The sequence below is a fragment of the Wyeomyia smithii genome, chromosome 3 (genome assembly GCF_029784165.1).
Source record: "Wyeomyia smithii strain HCP4-BCI-WySm-NY-G18 chromosome 3, ASM2978416v1, whole genome shotgun sequence".
Taxonomy (NCBI): domain Eukaryota; kingdom Metazoa; phylum Arthropoda; class Insecta; order Diptera; family Culicidae; genus Wyeomyia; species Wyeomyia smithii.
The window spans coordinates 216,435,233-216,453,232 of record NC_073696.1 but is presented as its reverse complement, the minus strand read 5'-3'; the positions used below and the strand labels follow the sequence as shown (position 1 = coordinate 216,453,232).

Sequence of the window (18,000 nt, the reverse complement as noted above, 5' to 3'; positions counted from 1 at the left end):
CTCAACCTCAGTTAATTCTTCGCCGCTCCGCGTTGAAGGTTACAAGAGAGTGTGCTCCGATCGCATCGAAATATACTTGAAAGGATTTCTCTCTCAGAATTCCGTGAAACTTTGTGAGTGTATAGGCCTTACTACCCTCAGTCACTTTGCATATTTCTAATTTTTAAATATTTGAAAATGGCTGAAGTTTTTTTATAAATCGATATATCTGTATAATGACAAGAAAAAAGTTATGAAGCGATAACTTATAGAAAAGTATCTGAACTTTCATAGAAAAATGATGACAAACATGAATATGAGATCTTACAATGAAAAAAAAATCATTCAAAAAAAAAATAAAGTGATATTTTTAATATCGGTCATCTCAGATTATTTTTTCAAAATAAGTTTTCTTAGATACACAATTTAGTTGCCTTAAATTATTATGAACAAATTAAAGTGGGTAATCTTGAAAAAAAAAAAGTTTGTTTTTAACAAAGCAGGTGTCTGAACTTTCATTTAAAAGTACTGATAAAATTGAATTTGAGAGCTTACACTGAAAATAATTATTTTTAAATCAGAAATGATTTCAAACTTATCAGTTCACTCAAAATAAAGGATTTTTTTTTTTCAAAATATGTTTTTAGGTATAAAATTTCTAACAAAAACTATTTTTAAATGACTCCATACATGGTCGTTTAGGGGCCGTAGTAAAAAAATAAATCATGCAATGTAATAAGAAAGCCTCTTACATTCTGATAGTACACCATCATGTATACCCGAGTAGAGTTGGATTGGCCTGTGGGTTGAATTTAGAGTTCGTTACGATTATTTGATTGGGTTAATGTGATGCGATGTGATGATTGACTCGATAAAGTGGCTCCCGGATCCAGGCGCGGCATTGGTTTCCGAAAATTCCCATCGTTTGACTCGATAATTTATTTTGAAAATCGATCCCTTGAGGCTAAGTGGAATGATCCTTCGCTTTTATTTTAAGGTGAAACCTCATTGAATCCAAAAATGGCCAACTTAGAGCCACCACTTCGAATTTTCGAAAGCACAAGACTCGGAAATACTCATTGCGTTCCCTATGAAAATTCTATTTTATATTTGCTTCACCACAGCAATCATAAAATAGCATTTTCACAGGGAACGCATTAACTATTTCCGAGTTTTTTGCTTTCGAAAATTCGAAGTGGTGACTCGAAGTCGGCCATTTTTGGATTCAATGAGGTTTCATTTTAAGCTCCTCCTGAATCTGAACCTTGAATGGTACAAAAGATAACATCGCTAGTAGCTTTTCCTTTGGCGCCAACGATATGCAGTCAAGCTTTTCAGCTTCAAAATTGTAAATTTTCTCACTCCAGGTTACTTCGAGGCATTTAGGTTATCTAGTAATGGTTAATGCAGTCTGTATTCAGAAATGTTCTTTGGATGATTTCTGATGAAAACTCTTGAAGATAGAGGTGTCACCCGCTATATTTTTATGCAAAAATTTCTCCTATCACGGGTTCCTCTGGGGACTTCCGGATGAAAAATGACAATTTCTCGATGAGTTCTTGGCCGATTCCTGATATTAATGAACCATTCGCTTTAGAAATGGTTTTGTCATCTTTGCCAATGATGCAAATTAGTATTTTTATTAGTTTACCCATTACCTAATCCATCCAAAAATTAGCAGGTTTAACATGTCTCATGGAATCCGGTGACCTAGGCTACATTCTTGGTCAGGAGATGAGACTGAAAAAGTTGAATGGTGTTCGAATTAATAAAATATTCAATATACAATATTCGGCAAAGTTACAGCATTTCAAAGTTGATAAAAATTTTGTCCATTCTACCTATTTTGACTATCCCCTGTTGTATTACTTCAACTCAGCGATCAGTCGTTTTTTTCTCAGCCCTCAGTTCTTCGACCAGCCTGATAAATATTTTTAAGTACCTATATAACAGCGTTAGTGGACGAACCCTAATTGTAAGCATGTTTTAGATCAACTCGCAACATTCCGTATTCAAGATAGCAGAACTTTCACAATGACTCTGATAAGTAAATAAGTAACACTTGTAATTGAAAGTAGCTTTACAAAAATCTTCAAAAACAACTTCCTTCTCTGACATAATATTGGCACAACTGTTACAGTTTTCCATCGTAGCTTCAACGCTTCATAAAACAATTTAATGAAAATCGTTATCGATACAAACCAGTGCGTAAAATTACAATTTGGTAGTCCTTGAATTATACTCTCGATTTCATGATTTTATCCGTCACAAAAAGCGCGAGTTTTCTTACTACATAACCAGATCCCCCCTCGCTCTCTAATCAACTCATCCGCAAAAACAAATTTAGGTTTGCAATGAAGTCTTCTAACATTTGACCTTTCACGTCAGCATCCGGTTGTACAGTTAACGAGCTTGGATTCTGGCCACTGTTTGTTGTTTGTCTACTTACTCGGTAAGATTGGTTGTAGGATCAAAGGTTTCACTCCGATGCTTTGTTTGCACTTTACGAGCCGCCGTTAGGGCTTTCCTTGTACTTTTCACTCGTACCACACCAGTAATTTTAGGATGATCTAGCTTTTTTTTCTAGTCCCGAGTTGAGGCTAACGACTTTTGAAGGTGGCTGTGCATAAGTTATGTTTATTAAAGCTAAACTAAAATGTAAAAAAAATGTGATACCTTTAACAAATGAATCGACTGAACCCTCAATTCATCATACATTTCTTTATTTTATCATATATCTGTTCTATCGCTACTAAACACGACTTGTACATAGGGGTTATATATAATGGCTCATTTTTAAATAAACGATTTAGAAGGGAATGTTGCTACTAACTGCTTCATGTACACTTTCTGTCGGTAATTGTTCGGTTACTGCTGATAACCTGAACCTGCATCTGTTTCACCTACGATAATGGAACTATTTTCAATCCTAAATTGTACGCTTGCTTGCTGCAATACGATGTCAATTACTGATCAGGTGTAATGGTTGATATGAAATCGAGATTTTTTTTACTGCAAACGCGGTTTTGCGATTATTCATTGCGGCTTTGTTTTTAATACTTTTATCCTTGCGATTACAATAGGCTTACACATTTCTAACATTTTGTTCATCATAAGTACGTGAGTGTTTTAGAGTTGCTCCATTTTTTTCCAGCAAAAAGGAAACAGTTTTTTTTTTTGTTCTAATCTGAACAACTGTAGAACTAACAAATGTTCTCTTTTCGTCGATCAGTGCAAAAGAACCAAATATGCAATAGCTCTCGATGACAACTAGTCTGGAGTAGTTCGCTTTTTGATTCATCAAAACTAATGTGAAAAATTATAGCAACACATATATTTTTTTTGCTGCTGCCGGCGGGTATGATAATACCTACTAACACCGATATGCTACAATTAGGCTTGAACTTCGAGCTCGCTCCGAGAACTGGCATCCTTTGAGCTAATCATTACTTATTAATCAACAATTAACAGTAAACATGCGTATTTTGTTTTTTTTTTGTTTTCTAAAGTGTAAACATCGTGGGCGCAACTAGGGTGAGGAAAACGTCAAGTACTGAACAGTAACGTATTTAGTTTTTTAGCGTCTTCAAGTGCGATCCTTTGTAAGGTAGTCTTCTAAACGCGAAAACACCGTAATTTACGATGTATTTTCCAGTGTGAGGTTTCGTTCCGAAACCACGCGGTCATATTTTGTTTAGTTTTTTAGCCTACCAACTAGCCGAATTCTCATTTTGCAGTTTTATAGTTCAATTTATTAGCAAGATAAATTTTTTTTTTCTTCCAAATTTAGTTACCAATTATTAAAGCATATCGCCTAGATGAACATCACAAATTTCGATGCACCGCTTCATAGATTTACTAACATTAGCAAATCGAAAACAAGTCGCAAAAAACTTTCATGAGTTTTTTAATTTAGACTAATACACTCATACCTTTTTCCCCAAAGTGAGTTATAAAAGCCAGTCTCCCATTAAGATCGTGTGGTTTGTTTTTATTCGACTATCCCCTCAATTTAGTGACCATATGGTTTAGGAACGACCCCCAACCTCCTGACTCGTAATCCGGACAACGATTTAACCGACCTCGAGAAGGCTACACACCGACGTCAGTGACATAAACTTGGAATGCTGCCATCGAATTGAACCGAACGAAACTTCTAGAGCACACCTAACGCTTACACCGATGTTACACTGCCCCAAGGGGGGCTAAAGTATGGTAGGACTTAGCCTAGCTAGTAAGAAGTGGTTCTTCTCAGCTTCCGATCTTGCAAACATTAAACTATGGGTATCGTAAAAAAACACAAGAGCCAAAGCCTTTGGCTTTTATGCATTCTCCTGCTTCTCCTGCTGCTCCTCTTGGCTGATCGATTAGTGATTCTCTTATTGTATGGTGTGATGGTGCTCTTTACTAACGCTTTTTACCAGTCTCTACGAATATATGTATAATTGACAAGAGTTTTCACCTCGCACCTCTCCGCACTTGACCAGCCTGACACTTCACCCTTTTTTCCTGTCTCCTCCAAAAGTTTCTTCTCCCTCGGGAAAATTCATCAACGGCGGGAGAAAATGCCTTTGTTCGGTAGCAAAAAGTGGTAAACTGATCGGAATAGTGGTTGTTGTAGTTGTAGTCTAGAAAATTGATGATTACAATATTGGTCGGATTTTCCTTTTGTAGGTTTTTTTTTCTTCTCTCAACGGTTCGATTCTTCGCATTGAATTGGGATGCGGGGTAAGTATAAGAGTTTCTGAAAGTTCCACTAAATTCTACGATAGTTTGGTTAGTAGTATTTTTAGCACTCTGCTGGTCGGTTAGAATATACTTTATTCGATTTAAAGGGAAAGCATTAGCATACTCTCTCCCTCTCAAGGTATGAAATCTAGTGCTTAAGTATGGGTATGTTTGTCCGATAACCACCAACGGGTTTCCGTTTTATTCCAATTAAACTAGCAGGATATTTCGATATTGTTAGGTTTTAATGCGAGCAGAAATCTGTGTATATTTAGTTTATAAACGTTTCTAAAATTTATACAGTTTGCTTCACTTGCAGACACTACATCGTTCTGAGTTTTTTGTGTTCAATGTCTGTGAGTGTGACTTGTTCTCAGCAGCTCAGTAATAATTCGATTTAACAGCCATTGTTTTTTCTTTTGTATAATGCATTTGGTTTTTGGAACTGAAGTTCATAATGCATGCCACAGGAATTCGTTGTATTTAGATTGATTAATAAACAAAGCAAATAACTCAAATTACACAAGTGACGAATTTAAATTGTAATGTATTTCCGCTCGGTACTCAACCTCAATGTCTTATCTATTTTTTTATATAATTAACTCTTACTAACTGCTACCAGAGGGAGTTATCATAATAAACATCAAAGATAAAGTCAAATAGTCAAAACTCCAGCGTTAAAAATTAGGAGAAACCACCATTCCTATCATTAGTAAATGCATTCGTTTTAAAATTGTAAAGTTACTATTAAAATAAAAATTGTAAGCCCATAAATTGTGTCTACTCGAAAGCCATGACGACCAAGAAAGTGTATTAAAACTGTTAATACCGAATATAAAAATAGTTTTAAAAATGATTAGATTGGTTCCGTGAAATAGCTTTGCCTAAACTTTGTTACTATCCTGCTCAAAACTGACTATTTTTGGTTAAGTACCACTCAAGGGTTCGTCTCCAAGTGCAAACAATTTTTTGTAGAGAGTAAGTACCTAAATGCTAATTCGAACGAGCGCAAATAGGCATATAGTCAACATATTTGACCCCTATTTAATTCAGTTTCAGTAGCAACATGGATAACGAGTGCAAATTGATAATATTGATTAAATAAGATTTCAAACTTATTTAAAAAACCGCCATTTTTCTTGGTTCAGGTAGTGCACAAATTCTGATTCAAAAACAACTGTAACGTGAAATTTATAGGCTAATACGACTTTTTTTCAGTCTTAGCGGTAGATCAAAATGCTACTGTGTGCCCGACGTTTCGGCCTTTGGACTTGACCTTCTTCAGGGGATAGAAAGTTGCACCGTTTTAGCAGCATTTTGATCCACCGTCAAGACTGAAAAAGTCGTATTTGCCTATGAACTTCACGTAACAATCGATTTAGAGTTTGAACCAAGAAGATAAACGTTCCTTCAAGTAATACAAGACACCTATGGGCTTGGAACTTTAATCGCAAGAAAAATTTATGCGGATTACAACCACAAACTGGGCAGGTCGCATACCCGGAAAGAGTTCCCAACAGACTTCCGTGGTAATGGGGTCTCTCCCTACCATATTGTTTACACTGTCAAGAAAACAGTCGTATTTCACATATTTAAAGAATTATTATTTATAATATATTAATAAGAAACTTCCCACAAAATTTGAAGGAAATATTCGAAGCATTTTATTAATGAGAAACATTTCGCGCCAACTCAACCAAATATTGGCAGCACCCTCTCTAAATTTAATGAAACTTCATGAAAATGTGAACCTTACTAAACTGAATAGCTTTGCATAGAAGTTCAATTTTAAAAAATACATCTACAGTAATATTTAAAAAGGGCTAAAGATTTTAAACCGTCTTTTTATAAATGGATACCTATCTAAATAATGACAAAAAATAGAGAAGAGTTGTCAAGTACCGGCTTTTTGGAAATCACCTGAATTTTCGTTTAAAAGAATTGCTTTTTTTTAATAATAGAGTTATTGCACTTCACTGCATGATTGCAAAGAATATAACAAGAGATTTAAAACCGACGTCATCGGATTTCTTCAAATAAGATTTTAGATAGAAAATCCAACTGCCTAAATCTCTTCTGAATTAGTTAAAATTGCCTCTCTTAGGAAAAAAAAGTTTGTCTAACAAAAATATTCCATTTCTAAGAAACCATTATCAACGAGGTCCAGCAACCGAATTTAGGGGAAAAGAGGATCAAGTGCTCTAAAGTAATATTCTAGATAAAAAGCTTCTTCTACAAAGTTGTAACACATAATAAATCTCTTGTATTATCAAAAATCAGGGTTGTTATCGAAAATTAGGGTTGTTGGGAAATTTAGAACATCAAAATTCGAGCTCAAACTTTTTTGTCATTGTAGATAGAAGTAAAGATTGTTCTGCAATGTTGTAGCCCCGTTAATTTTAAATAACTCTGTACAATCAATTTTTTTCTTTGAAAATAACCTATTAGGATTTTGAAAAATACCTTTTTGCTCTAATTTATATTCATATTTTCACTTAAAAACTGTATCAGACGACTTTCAGAGTTTTTTAAAACGAACATTTTGCAAAAGCGAGATCGTAATTAACTCAATGTTAATCAACTTGATTGTTATTCTTTTTAGGTCAAACGTAAAAAATTCTTTAGTTCAATTCGTTCTCTAGCATATTTGACTCTTTTTTTTTTATTTTTCCTGTATGGACTTCCTCACTGCGACCAGAATCGTTGATCTATTGCGAGATATACTTTTATTATTAGCAGCACCGCTATTGAGAAGTGGCATGCTTATTATTATTTGTTAGCCGAGCTTGTGTGTAATATGCTGTTACCCTTTACCTTTTACATGCTTACTTATTGTTCTACTATACCGAACCTCGTTCCTTCTGCCAAATATCACCAATTATCGGAGAAGTTTCGTTGTGCGTCCTTCTGGCCAGTTTTATTGATAAGGATTTATTTTTGTTAAGAGGAAGTCATGCAAAGGTATTATAGATTTCAGCGTAAAGGAAGGGGAACTGGTTGGGAGCCTGAGAATAAACCCATGCTTAAGTCCTTTCTGACATTGAATGGCCTGGTTCTACTAAGATACGAGCCCTCGACCATCCGCTTGACAAAGCAAACTCTGTACCCTTGCGGCTACGCAGCTCTCCGTATATTTGACTCTACATACAATTTTTTTCAAATATGCCATTTTTTATGTCTAAGTAGGGTATCGGATCTATTATCGTCAGGTTTTACCTATTATCGTCAGGGGGGTAAATGATATCCATGATCGTTAATTTCTTGCATGATGGTTCTTCATAATGTAGAGTACCTCTCTGCAAAATATTAGTTTTCTATGACCTTATTAACCCCCCGGACGGTAATTGGTGAAACCTGACGATAATAGAGCCGATACCCTAAGTGAATTAAATTGAAAATATGAAAAATGTTATTATGATTTTTTTTTTTTTGATTTTTACATTCAAAAGTACACATACTTTATTTCTAGGTTTTTTTTTTCATAAAACTAGAAATAATTATCTTTGATTTGAAGCAAAAATGTCGAAAATCGATCCACTAGTTAAAAAGTTATGAATTTTTAAAATAATACTGTTTTAATAGTCACCCTTTTTTGGTCACTCTTTTTTTTGTCATGCTTAAAATTGCAGGAATTGGTTCTCATCGAAAATAACACAGTGCAACAATTTTTTTGCCTTGGCTCCTATGTATGATTTTTTGATGAAGTTTGAAGATGCTAATATGTGGACAAACTATTAAAATTTTGATATTTGGTCTTAAAACAAAATGGCGTCGAAATAACAACGAAAATTTCCGATTTCTCAAAAATTCAAAATGGCGCCATTGTTGCCCCTTAAGTTGATATATGTTTGGAAATTTGGTTTTGCATCAAAATACACAAAAAAAATATATATTGAAACCAAGGCAGAAATAAAAGTCAATTTTTGTTGCACTATGTTATCAGACTCATATTATATTGGAAGGTCGTTAGAGTGACCAGTTCCGAAATATGGTGAACAGGAAAAAAAAAAACATTTTCAAAAATTAATTTTGTAATTCTTTTGTAGATCGATTTGTGATGTTTTTGGATCAAACTAAAGATCTTTATTTCTAGTTTTGGGGAAAAAAATAATCAAATATGTGTATTTTTGAATGCAAAGATTGGGAAACTATAATTTTTTCAGGTTTTCAGGTTGAGTATATATAAAATTACGTATTCAACAAAATCTCCATAAAATGTAAAAATCATTAGAAAAATCGGTTTTTTCAAAGCAAGAAAAAAAAATGGATACCGAAAAATGTGACTAAGAGTTGACGGACCTAAAACATTGCAGAACAATCTTAATTTTTTTCTACATAGATGAGAAAGTTAGATTTCAGATTTCATCGAAAATGATGGTCGGTTTTTCTTGAAGAAAGGCAATTGTCTATCTGAAAACCCTAACTTGAAAAACATCTGAGATGACTGTTAATGACTGTTTTTAAAATCACTTTTTGTTAATAAAATTTTGTTTTTGTTTTTTGTTTTTTGTCCAGTTCATTTATTTGATATTTGAAAATAAACTTTCAGACAATTTCTCAAAAGGCATGCAATTTCCTAGGAAGCATGCGCTACTTTACCCATCTCGCTGAAAGAGATCACAACTGAAGCGCATCGAGAGTTAAGAAAAGTTTACCGCAAATAACTCGCAAATAAATAAAGAAGCGTATTTTTATATAAACTTGAATTTTTCAAATTTGATATTGAAATATCTCAAAAAAAAAGGAATGAGTGTAGAAAATTAATTGCCAAGAGCGTTATGATTGTGATCTATACATATAAAAAAGGAGTTTTGTTCGTCTGTCTAGTTGAGACTCGGAAACAACTGCACCGATCGACGTGAAAATTTGTTCGTGGGAGTTTTTGAGGCTGGGGAAAGTTCTTATGATAGTTTGACACCCTCCCTGCCCTACAAGGAAAAGTTCCCATACAAACGAAATGCTAATACCTGTGGTTCCTATTACGGAAGTCACTTCACGGTGAAATGAAAGTAAAGTGAATAAGGTTCTACTACGAGACTCACGTAAGTGAGAAAAACGTCGCAAAGTGACATCTGCCTTGAAATCTGGGTTATTATGAGTGTCATAACACATAAGTGAAAACGGAATAAGTGACGTTCCGCGTGGAATTTTTTTCACGACCATTTTGAACGGTGAAATGATTCCACGAAGAAGGAATAAGTCAGGAAAATTGTTTGATTTGTGATCTAATAGTAAATATTGGATTTATTTCTCAGTAACGAAATGAATCAAAATTCGATCCTTGCCTCAAAGTGTTTAAAGTATCAATTTTTTACCGATGATAAAATGCACGCTAGTTCATGAAATTTTTCTACACCGAAAAAAAGTTTTTTTTTTATGCCAAATGTCTAAGAAATTCATAAAACGATCTGGTGTTTTTTAAAAAAACGGAAAATTCGACTTTCTGGGATTTAGAAATTCTTGAGCTGGGAAACAATCTCATTTCACTTGTCCTATTCTCAATTTCACTTCACGGGGGTAAATTTTGTCACCTCACTTGAGGTGAAATCGGGAATAGGGCTGAAAAAGTGAAGTGAGCGAGAAAGTGAAATTTCACTGTGAAGTGACTTTCGTAATAAGCACCATTGTATAAGAAACTGAAATGTAGCTGCAACTTAATTTCGCCTGAAAATTTGTTGCTGCGATGCACAGAGTTAATAATCGAAACAAATTTTGCTGCTTGGGTAGGGTAACCAGTTCCGTAATAGGGTGACCAGAAAAAAGCGACTCTAGTCGATATATCTTTTTCCTAAATTCCTAGCGATGTTTTTGGATCAAATTAAATCTAATATCTAATTATAACAAGTTTTAGGAAACAAAACCGAGGAATGAAATGTTTCTTCATTTGTTTTCTTATTTGTTCATACAAAACATTGTAGTGTGAGGATCACTTCTTTATTGGTTGCTTCATTGATTATAGCTTATTAAATAAATAATATGTGCTTTTATGAATGTACAATCACAGACAAACAGACGTGCCTCTTCGAAGAAAAATCCTGAAAATTTTTCGTCCTTATTCAAAACGCTACACTCATGCGCCACCATGTCAGCTTATTGCCTACTATCATATTTTCGTATAACGGTTTTTGTCTTTGCTAATAGGTGTGCACACTTGCTTAAATCAACACCAGCGGCATTACTAGCGGGTTTTGTCTTTGATAACGAATGTGCACGCTTGCTTATAGCGAGACTAGCTGCATTATTGCATACTAATGAAAATTTCGAAATAATCGTTATTTTTCTGATCCTTAAAACCGTCATCGAGGCATGTATGTTTGTCTGTGGTATAATTATGAAACTTTCATAATTTTTATCATGTTTTCAAATTAAATTTACTCAAATGTAACAAACATATTTTTCAAAAAAAAAATCCAAATGTTCTAAAATACAAAATTCACTGTTACTTTTCTCATCTCATACAAAGAGAACGGCGGCTTCAGCGCACCGAGAGTTAAAAAACAGTATACGGAAAAGCTCTTCTAAGTGAAACAACGTACTGAAGCTCCGTGCCATACGCGGGCACAGCTTTTTTTTGCTGTAGAGCCACACTATTGTTGAACAACTGTTGCATGAAACATATTTGATTAGTAATAGTCGAAAATCCTATCACAATCAAGGTGTTATAGACATTGATTGACATAGTATTCGATCCCAGTTATGATCGACTCGTTTTATGAAATCCAGTACCTCACCAGAATTACAGTGCCAAAATTAAAAAATTTGATACTGAACGTTCTCTTGCTAAGCTGTCTGATTTGTGATTTTCTTCAATGTCACAATTGCCGGGCACCCAGTACAGAGTAACTTCCTTCATAATGGCCAATTGTCTCAAATATATACACGTAAAAGCTTCAAGTGTATTTAAAGCTGCTTCACAGTCATGAAATATGCAGATACAGTGCTTGTTCGATTTTATCAACAGTCGTTTTTATCACTACTCACCAAATTCACGCTCGATTTTCTCACGATTTTTTTCGTTCTTATAGCGCTTTTCCAAAAAAAAAATTTAATCAAGTATAATGTATTTCAAGTTGCAGAAAGTGTATTTTAAACATCATTTTTACTTGTGCCTTGTGTCCTTGCATGTGTATAGTTTTATGAAAATAATTTATTTGATTCATTTTCTGGGACAACCAAGAGCCATATCTGTTACAGTTTATTTGTGTCATAATTGTGAGAAAAATAAACCGTGAAATACGTATTTCATCCACTTTGAAGCAAAATTTACGTATTATTAGAGCAGTTGAAAAAGAAGCTTTGTTAACAGCTCAAATAGCCCTACAGTTTGAAGTTTATAGAACGTGGATTTAAAAATTAATAAATCTGGCGGTTCAACAATTTCACGTTAAACAAGCGTTAGACTCTCCTAGTTATGTTAAAGAATGAGCAGTTCAAATCATATAGATATTGCATTTATAGGTGCTTATTACGGGAGTCACTTCACGGTGAAATCAGGGTGAAGAGAACAAAATCCTATTACGGGACTCACGTAAGTGAGAAAAACGTCGCAAAGTGACATCTGGTGCTAATTACGGGAGTCACTTCACGGTGAAATCAGAGTGAAGTGAACAAAATCCTATTACGGAACTCACGTAAGTGAGAAAAACGTCGCGAAGTGACAACTGCCGTGGAATCTGGGTTATTATGAGTGAAGTGAGAACGGAAAAAGCGACGTTTCGCGTGGAATTATTCCACGACCATTTTGAAAGGTGAAATGATTCCACGAAGCTGCCATAAGTCTTAAAGTTGATTGATTTGTGATCTAATGGTAAATATTGGATTTATTCTTCAGTAACGAAGCGAATCAGAGTTTGATCCGTGCCTTAAAGCGGTCAATTTTTCATTTTTTTGCCCGATGAAAAAAATGCAAACTAGTTTAGGAAATTTTCGATACCGAAAAAAACATTTTTTTTTTATGCCGAATGTCTTAGAAATGCAGAACACGTCAAGATCTGGTGTTATCTAAAAAAACGGGAAAAAACGACTTTCTGGGACTTAGACATTTTTGAGCTGGGAAACAATCTCATTTCAATTGTCCTATTCTCAATTTCACTTCACTGTCAATCTCACTCCACGGAGGTGATTTTTGTCACCTCACTTGAGCTGGAATCGGGAATAGGTCTAAAAAAGTGAAGTGAGCGTGAGAGTGAAATATATTTCACCGTGAAGTGACTCCCGTAATAAGCACCATAATCCCGTGAGAAAGTTCGCAAAAATGCTATGGAGAATAATATTCTGGACTAACTGTTCTTTTGTTTATTCATTTGTATCTTGAACTTATATTCCATTGAACTATGAAAGTGCACCATTTTACTCAAAATAATGTAAATTTCTCTTGAATGCAACACAAAAAATCCAATTTTCATCATTTCGCTTAATGCACGGTTTCGACAAATTCAGGGTGAATTTTTTTTTGACCGTGATAAAATCGAAAAAGCACTGAATTTTCAAATTTTAATTTCCTTGTTAAACAAATGTTTAAGACCTGCTTAAAAAACCGTTGGACTTTGTCCCATTGGTGTAGCTCTCGTTCCTGTGCCAAACACTCTGGCTTCAAAACATAATGAGCCTGGATTTGGGAGACTCGGCTCTCCTGACTAACTCCTATTCATAGTGGGCTGATTTAACAACTTGGAAGGGGATGCCATAGGTTGTCTTCTTTCTCATTAAATCTTATATTGTCATCGGGGTTTAGTTTGGTCACCATCTAAAATAATAATGAAATGATATAAATGTGTAAGAGCTCATGTTCAGTTTTCAAAGCAGCTATTATGGATATATCGTCTGGTGTACTGCTATTACGGATACGTTTCATGGGTAGGCAATCACCTAATACGCTAGTTCTACTAGCCTTTCAAGAGCTCCTCTACAACTGAGGGCCACCATAAGGGCGAAAGCACTCTTCCTTGAGGACAACCCTTCATTCATCTGATTTTTAGCTGCACACCCTCTAGAACAGCAGAAATTTCTCGATCTTTTAGCACCACCTTTTTCCATTTTCTAATACAGTTATCCAGATCCCTTACTTCAATTGTGAAATGCATTGAGCTATCGAATGCTCCTTCAATATCAAGAAAAGCAACCAAAGTTATTGCTTTGGCTGAAGCGATTTCTCCATTTCACCAACTAGCAACTATTGCACAGTTGTTGTAGATTTACCTGATTGGTAAGCAAATTGGGTTTTACTCAATGGAAGCTTGTTGACTCGATAAAGTCGTCCAAAGTTTCTTTCATTGTCTTTAGAAAAACAAAAGAAATACATAGGTCTAAGGCTATGGGAGTCATTTTATCGCTTTTCCCACTATTGGAATAAAGACAACTAGTTAGTAGCTCATAGTAATATTGGCTCGGAAGAGCTCAGTCAACTAGGGAATAAGAGATTTGTAATGTTGAAAAGAACTTAGAGCCCATTCGACCCAAGCAGGCGTGAAGATTTCGCAGGTTTCTTAAGATAACCATCTATTGAGTCGACTATTAAACGACCTGCTTTATCTAAGTCCTGCACTTCAGCAGATATAGGTGTTGACTTTGCAAAAAGTGTTAAGGATGACTTTAAGGAAGTTGTCTGGAATTTCACGTAATAATAAAAAAAAAATTAAATTTAAGATCAAAAGCAAAGTTGAGAACGAGCTTCGACGTTATGCAAAAATGCGCAGTCAATCTACGAAGCTTGCAGCAAATATTTGTTTATTTAATTCGACTTAAAACCAACCTCAATCCAAAGGATAGGTCGTACGAACAAAAATGGAATGGGAATAACAACTCTATCAGCTCTCCGAAAACTGAACGAACCAGGTTCAAAATTTAATAATAATTCAATCATACCTAACTCTCTAATTAAACTAACAATCGATGCCCTGAGATACCGAGCGGAAACTTACAATAACAAAACCATCAAGGGTCGAGTGTAGAGTGTAACATCAACCAAAGGAGAACTGTTCTTTCGCGAAACAAGCAAACAAACTGAACTGAGGCACAACTAGCAGTGTAAAATTTTTGATGCAATTATCGTTTTTGTATCGTTTATTACTACACAGTTCACATGTAAAACGTGTCAATTACAACGGCATATTCTGCACAACCTCCTAACGTTCTACACAAGTGTGTGTATCTCTCTCTCTGTGTGTGTATGTTTGTCTGTGTTCTTCCGTAACCGGAAGACGCGCAGCACGCTTCCGGTCGGAGACGAAACAACACTCAAGCTTCTGATCTGTTGCCCTCGCTTGGTTATACATCGACATAAATAAGAAAGCACATACAACTAAGGATCTACAGAAATTAAAATAAATTAAAACAATACCTAGGTTTAAAAAAATAAACTCGAAAGAAATATGTTAGACGGCTTAACACGCTCGCCGACCGAGACAGCCAAGATGTATCGCACCTCAGGCCCCTGTCATTCGTCGTTGGATATTCGCCATAAACACTAATAAGAAAACGGTACAGTTTTCATAACAACGAAACAATATCAAATGATTACGAATTGTCGGAAGGTAACGAGAGAATGTTCAACCGTTAGGCTAGCTGCTGTTTGTTTTATAGAGGGTGAGTTTTACTCCAATTTATACACATAAATTGACATGCACTGGCGAGAGTTTCGTTTACAATATTTGTTTTTTTTTTGCTTGTGTATGTGTGTTTGTATATTTGTGTGTGGTTACCCATTTATTCTCGGTTCGGATTTAGAACTGTTATTGTCAATGATATTGAAGCGTAACAGAACGGCTGATACTGTGGCACTCGACGCACTGAAACTGTTGCTAAAGGACCGAACGCGACCCAGCACGGGAAACGATTGCTGATGTATTGGTGTGTTGTTGTTTTTTGTTTTGTTTTTTATTGGTTTTGCTTTGATTCTGTTTATCTTCTACATTTTGTCACAACAGTTCTGAAACAAATCGGAAGCAGTCTCTAATTTTGAACGTTACTATACTTCTAAACACGATTTTGTTTAATTTGCTTTTTCATCTTGTTTTGTTAGCAACATTTTTTTTCGTTCAATATATTTTATTATATAATTTACTTTTAGTGGGTGATTACGTAGCTGCAGCTCACGGCTGCTGTGTAATTGTTTATTTTCAGTGATTTAACCGTTGATTACTTTCTGTTTAGTTTCTGCGCTAATGTATAGAGAGGTTAATAAGCATACGCGTGTACAAGAGTTGGATTTTGCTTTTGAGGACAGCCTGAAGCCTCTCTGGTCATAACTTTTGCTGCTCGATTATTCTGGTCCTTGGGAGAGACCTCAAACAGTATATTATGTATATGAGAGTATGTTTCGAGCATATTACTGACACATTTCTCATCATTCGAGAGAAGCTCGATTTTCACTACAAACATAGCATTTATTCTACGAACCGGGCAACTACCCTTTTTCCAACTTTTTTTTTTGCTTTGCGTTTATAAATATATATGCTCTTAACAACGTGCCTTTTCAGTTGGTGACACCTCCTATTCGTTATAAATCTTCTTTCTGTCAACAAATCCACTGCTCTGTCCAATGTAAAGGTTATGTTGCACTAATAAATTCTCTTTTGTAAATGGTTTATTTTTTCACAATATTCTGCACTAGCATCTATATCATAGTATTTTTTAAAAGTATCATCTCTAAAATTTGTTGTATTTTTTGCCTCTGAACTCCGATATACATATATATATAATTATTCATAATCCTAACGCTCTAAACTCTATCTCAGCTCTTTTTTCTTTCTTATCTCGCGCAATCCGTTTCCTTCGATCGCACTATTTAAAATAAACACTATTTCGCACCCACACCCACCCGCACGCACACACACGCTAGCACACGGCGTAAAGCACTGAAACGGAGTCAACGCGCGCGCGCACACACTGACTCGAACACGCTCGATCCGCGCGTCCGCAGCATCCACTTCATTACCTACTAAGACTTAGACGAATGCCCAGCATTCGAGCGTTTTGATGACAAAGTCCTCCTGCGGTGCCAGCGGTTCGTTCGAATAGGTGCTGCAGTACTGCGATCGGCCCTGGTTCAGGTCTCCGTCCAGCCAGAGACCGAATTTGCCGCTGGAAGATAGAAAAGAATGTGGTTTTTAGTGGGATTATTAGGTTCTCTTGTAATAGGGAAACAAGTCTTTTTTAATTGACTAATACATCAAACAAATAAAAATTAAATCATGTAAATTTTCCTATTAGATTCTTAGTATACTCTCGAAATAGTTGCAATTTTTAAACTGCTTTTAAAGAATATGAGCTCTATTCTCCAAGAAGTTACGTCAGGCTTTTATCTAAAGCTTGTTTAAGATTTGTGCAATTTCTTGAGCTCAAATGCATTGTAGAACTTTGACTTCGTTCATATCATGTTCCTGTTAACTTCGAATTTTTTTGACGTTCAAGAATGCTGTATTAAGTCAAACTATGAGCCAAACTATGTTTTTAATACTCATCACTAAGGCGTCATCCATTAATTATGTAAGGACTTTTTTCGAAATTTTCGACCCCCATGATAAGGCTTAATAAGATTTTGCATTACCCCTCTCCCCCCTACGAATCTTACGTAAGATTGTCTTTTTAGGGAAAAAAAATATTTTTGAAGGTAAAACATTTTTTTATACATAGCATATTCGTAGAGGATAAAACAAAACAAGTTAATACAGTTAATACTATGTTAAAGTAAACAAAATTCAAAATTAAGTAGAAATGAAGTAAAGCACGCAATCACCCAGCGACGGCGAATTCACTGCTTTCCCAAGGATCAACTGTTTGTTAAGATCGCAGCGATAAATAATTCAACTAATTTTATATTTTTTTAGTTTTGTAAACTTTTTTTCAGTTTTTTTTTAATTTTTTTCAATCTTACGTAAGATTCTCTAGAATCCCCCTCTCCCCCTTCGTAAGCATTCGTAAGAAATTTGGATACCCCCCCCTCTCCCCCTAAACCTTTACGTAATTTGTAGAAGACCCCTTTGCGTAAAATATAATATAACGAAAATATAGTGTTTTCTAGTTCAGCAGCGATTTTCTTCGATAGATTTTCTATAGCAATCTAATACCAGCTGCAATATGTAACACGCAACAGCGTAATAAACTGTTGCTTGGCTGAGAGTGCTGCACTCTTGCTATCTGCTCTTGCTATATTGTAGTAACATATTAGTTAGACTTTCCACAGCATGCTGCCCTACTAAAGTAAGACGTAGTTCTTCGTCGAAAATTTAAAAAAACATTCATGGGACAAGACGCTCAAGGCTTAAAGTTAGGCTCCCATGTTATTATTACGCT

The 18,000-nt window shown here is 35.1% G+C and overlaps 1 protein-coding gene across 22 annotated transcripts in view; it reads right to left on the bottom strand.

The window, feature by feature from the left end:
* Positions 1-2,685: 2,685 nt before the first annotated feature.
* LOC129727253 (TLD domain-containing protein 2) overlaps positions 2,686-18,000 on the bottom strand; it is a 494,969-nt gene continuing 479,654 nt past the window's right edge. For all 22 annotated transcript variants that reach the window (XM_055684880.1, XM_055684882.1, XM_055684883.1 and 19 more), the window contains one exon: positions 2,686-16,788. In XM_055684880.1, the coding sequence (XP_055540855.1) occupies positions 16,653-16,788 (136 nt within the window). In that variant the 3' untranslated portion in view covers positions 2,686-16,652. The remainder of the gene's footprint in view (positions 16,789-18,000) is intronic.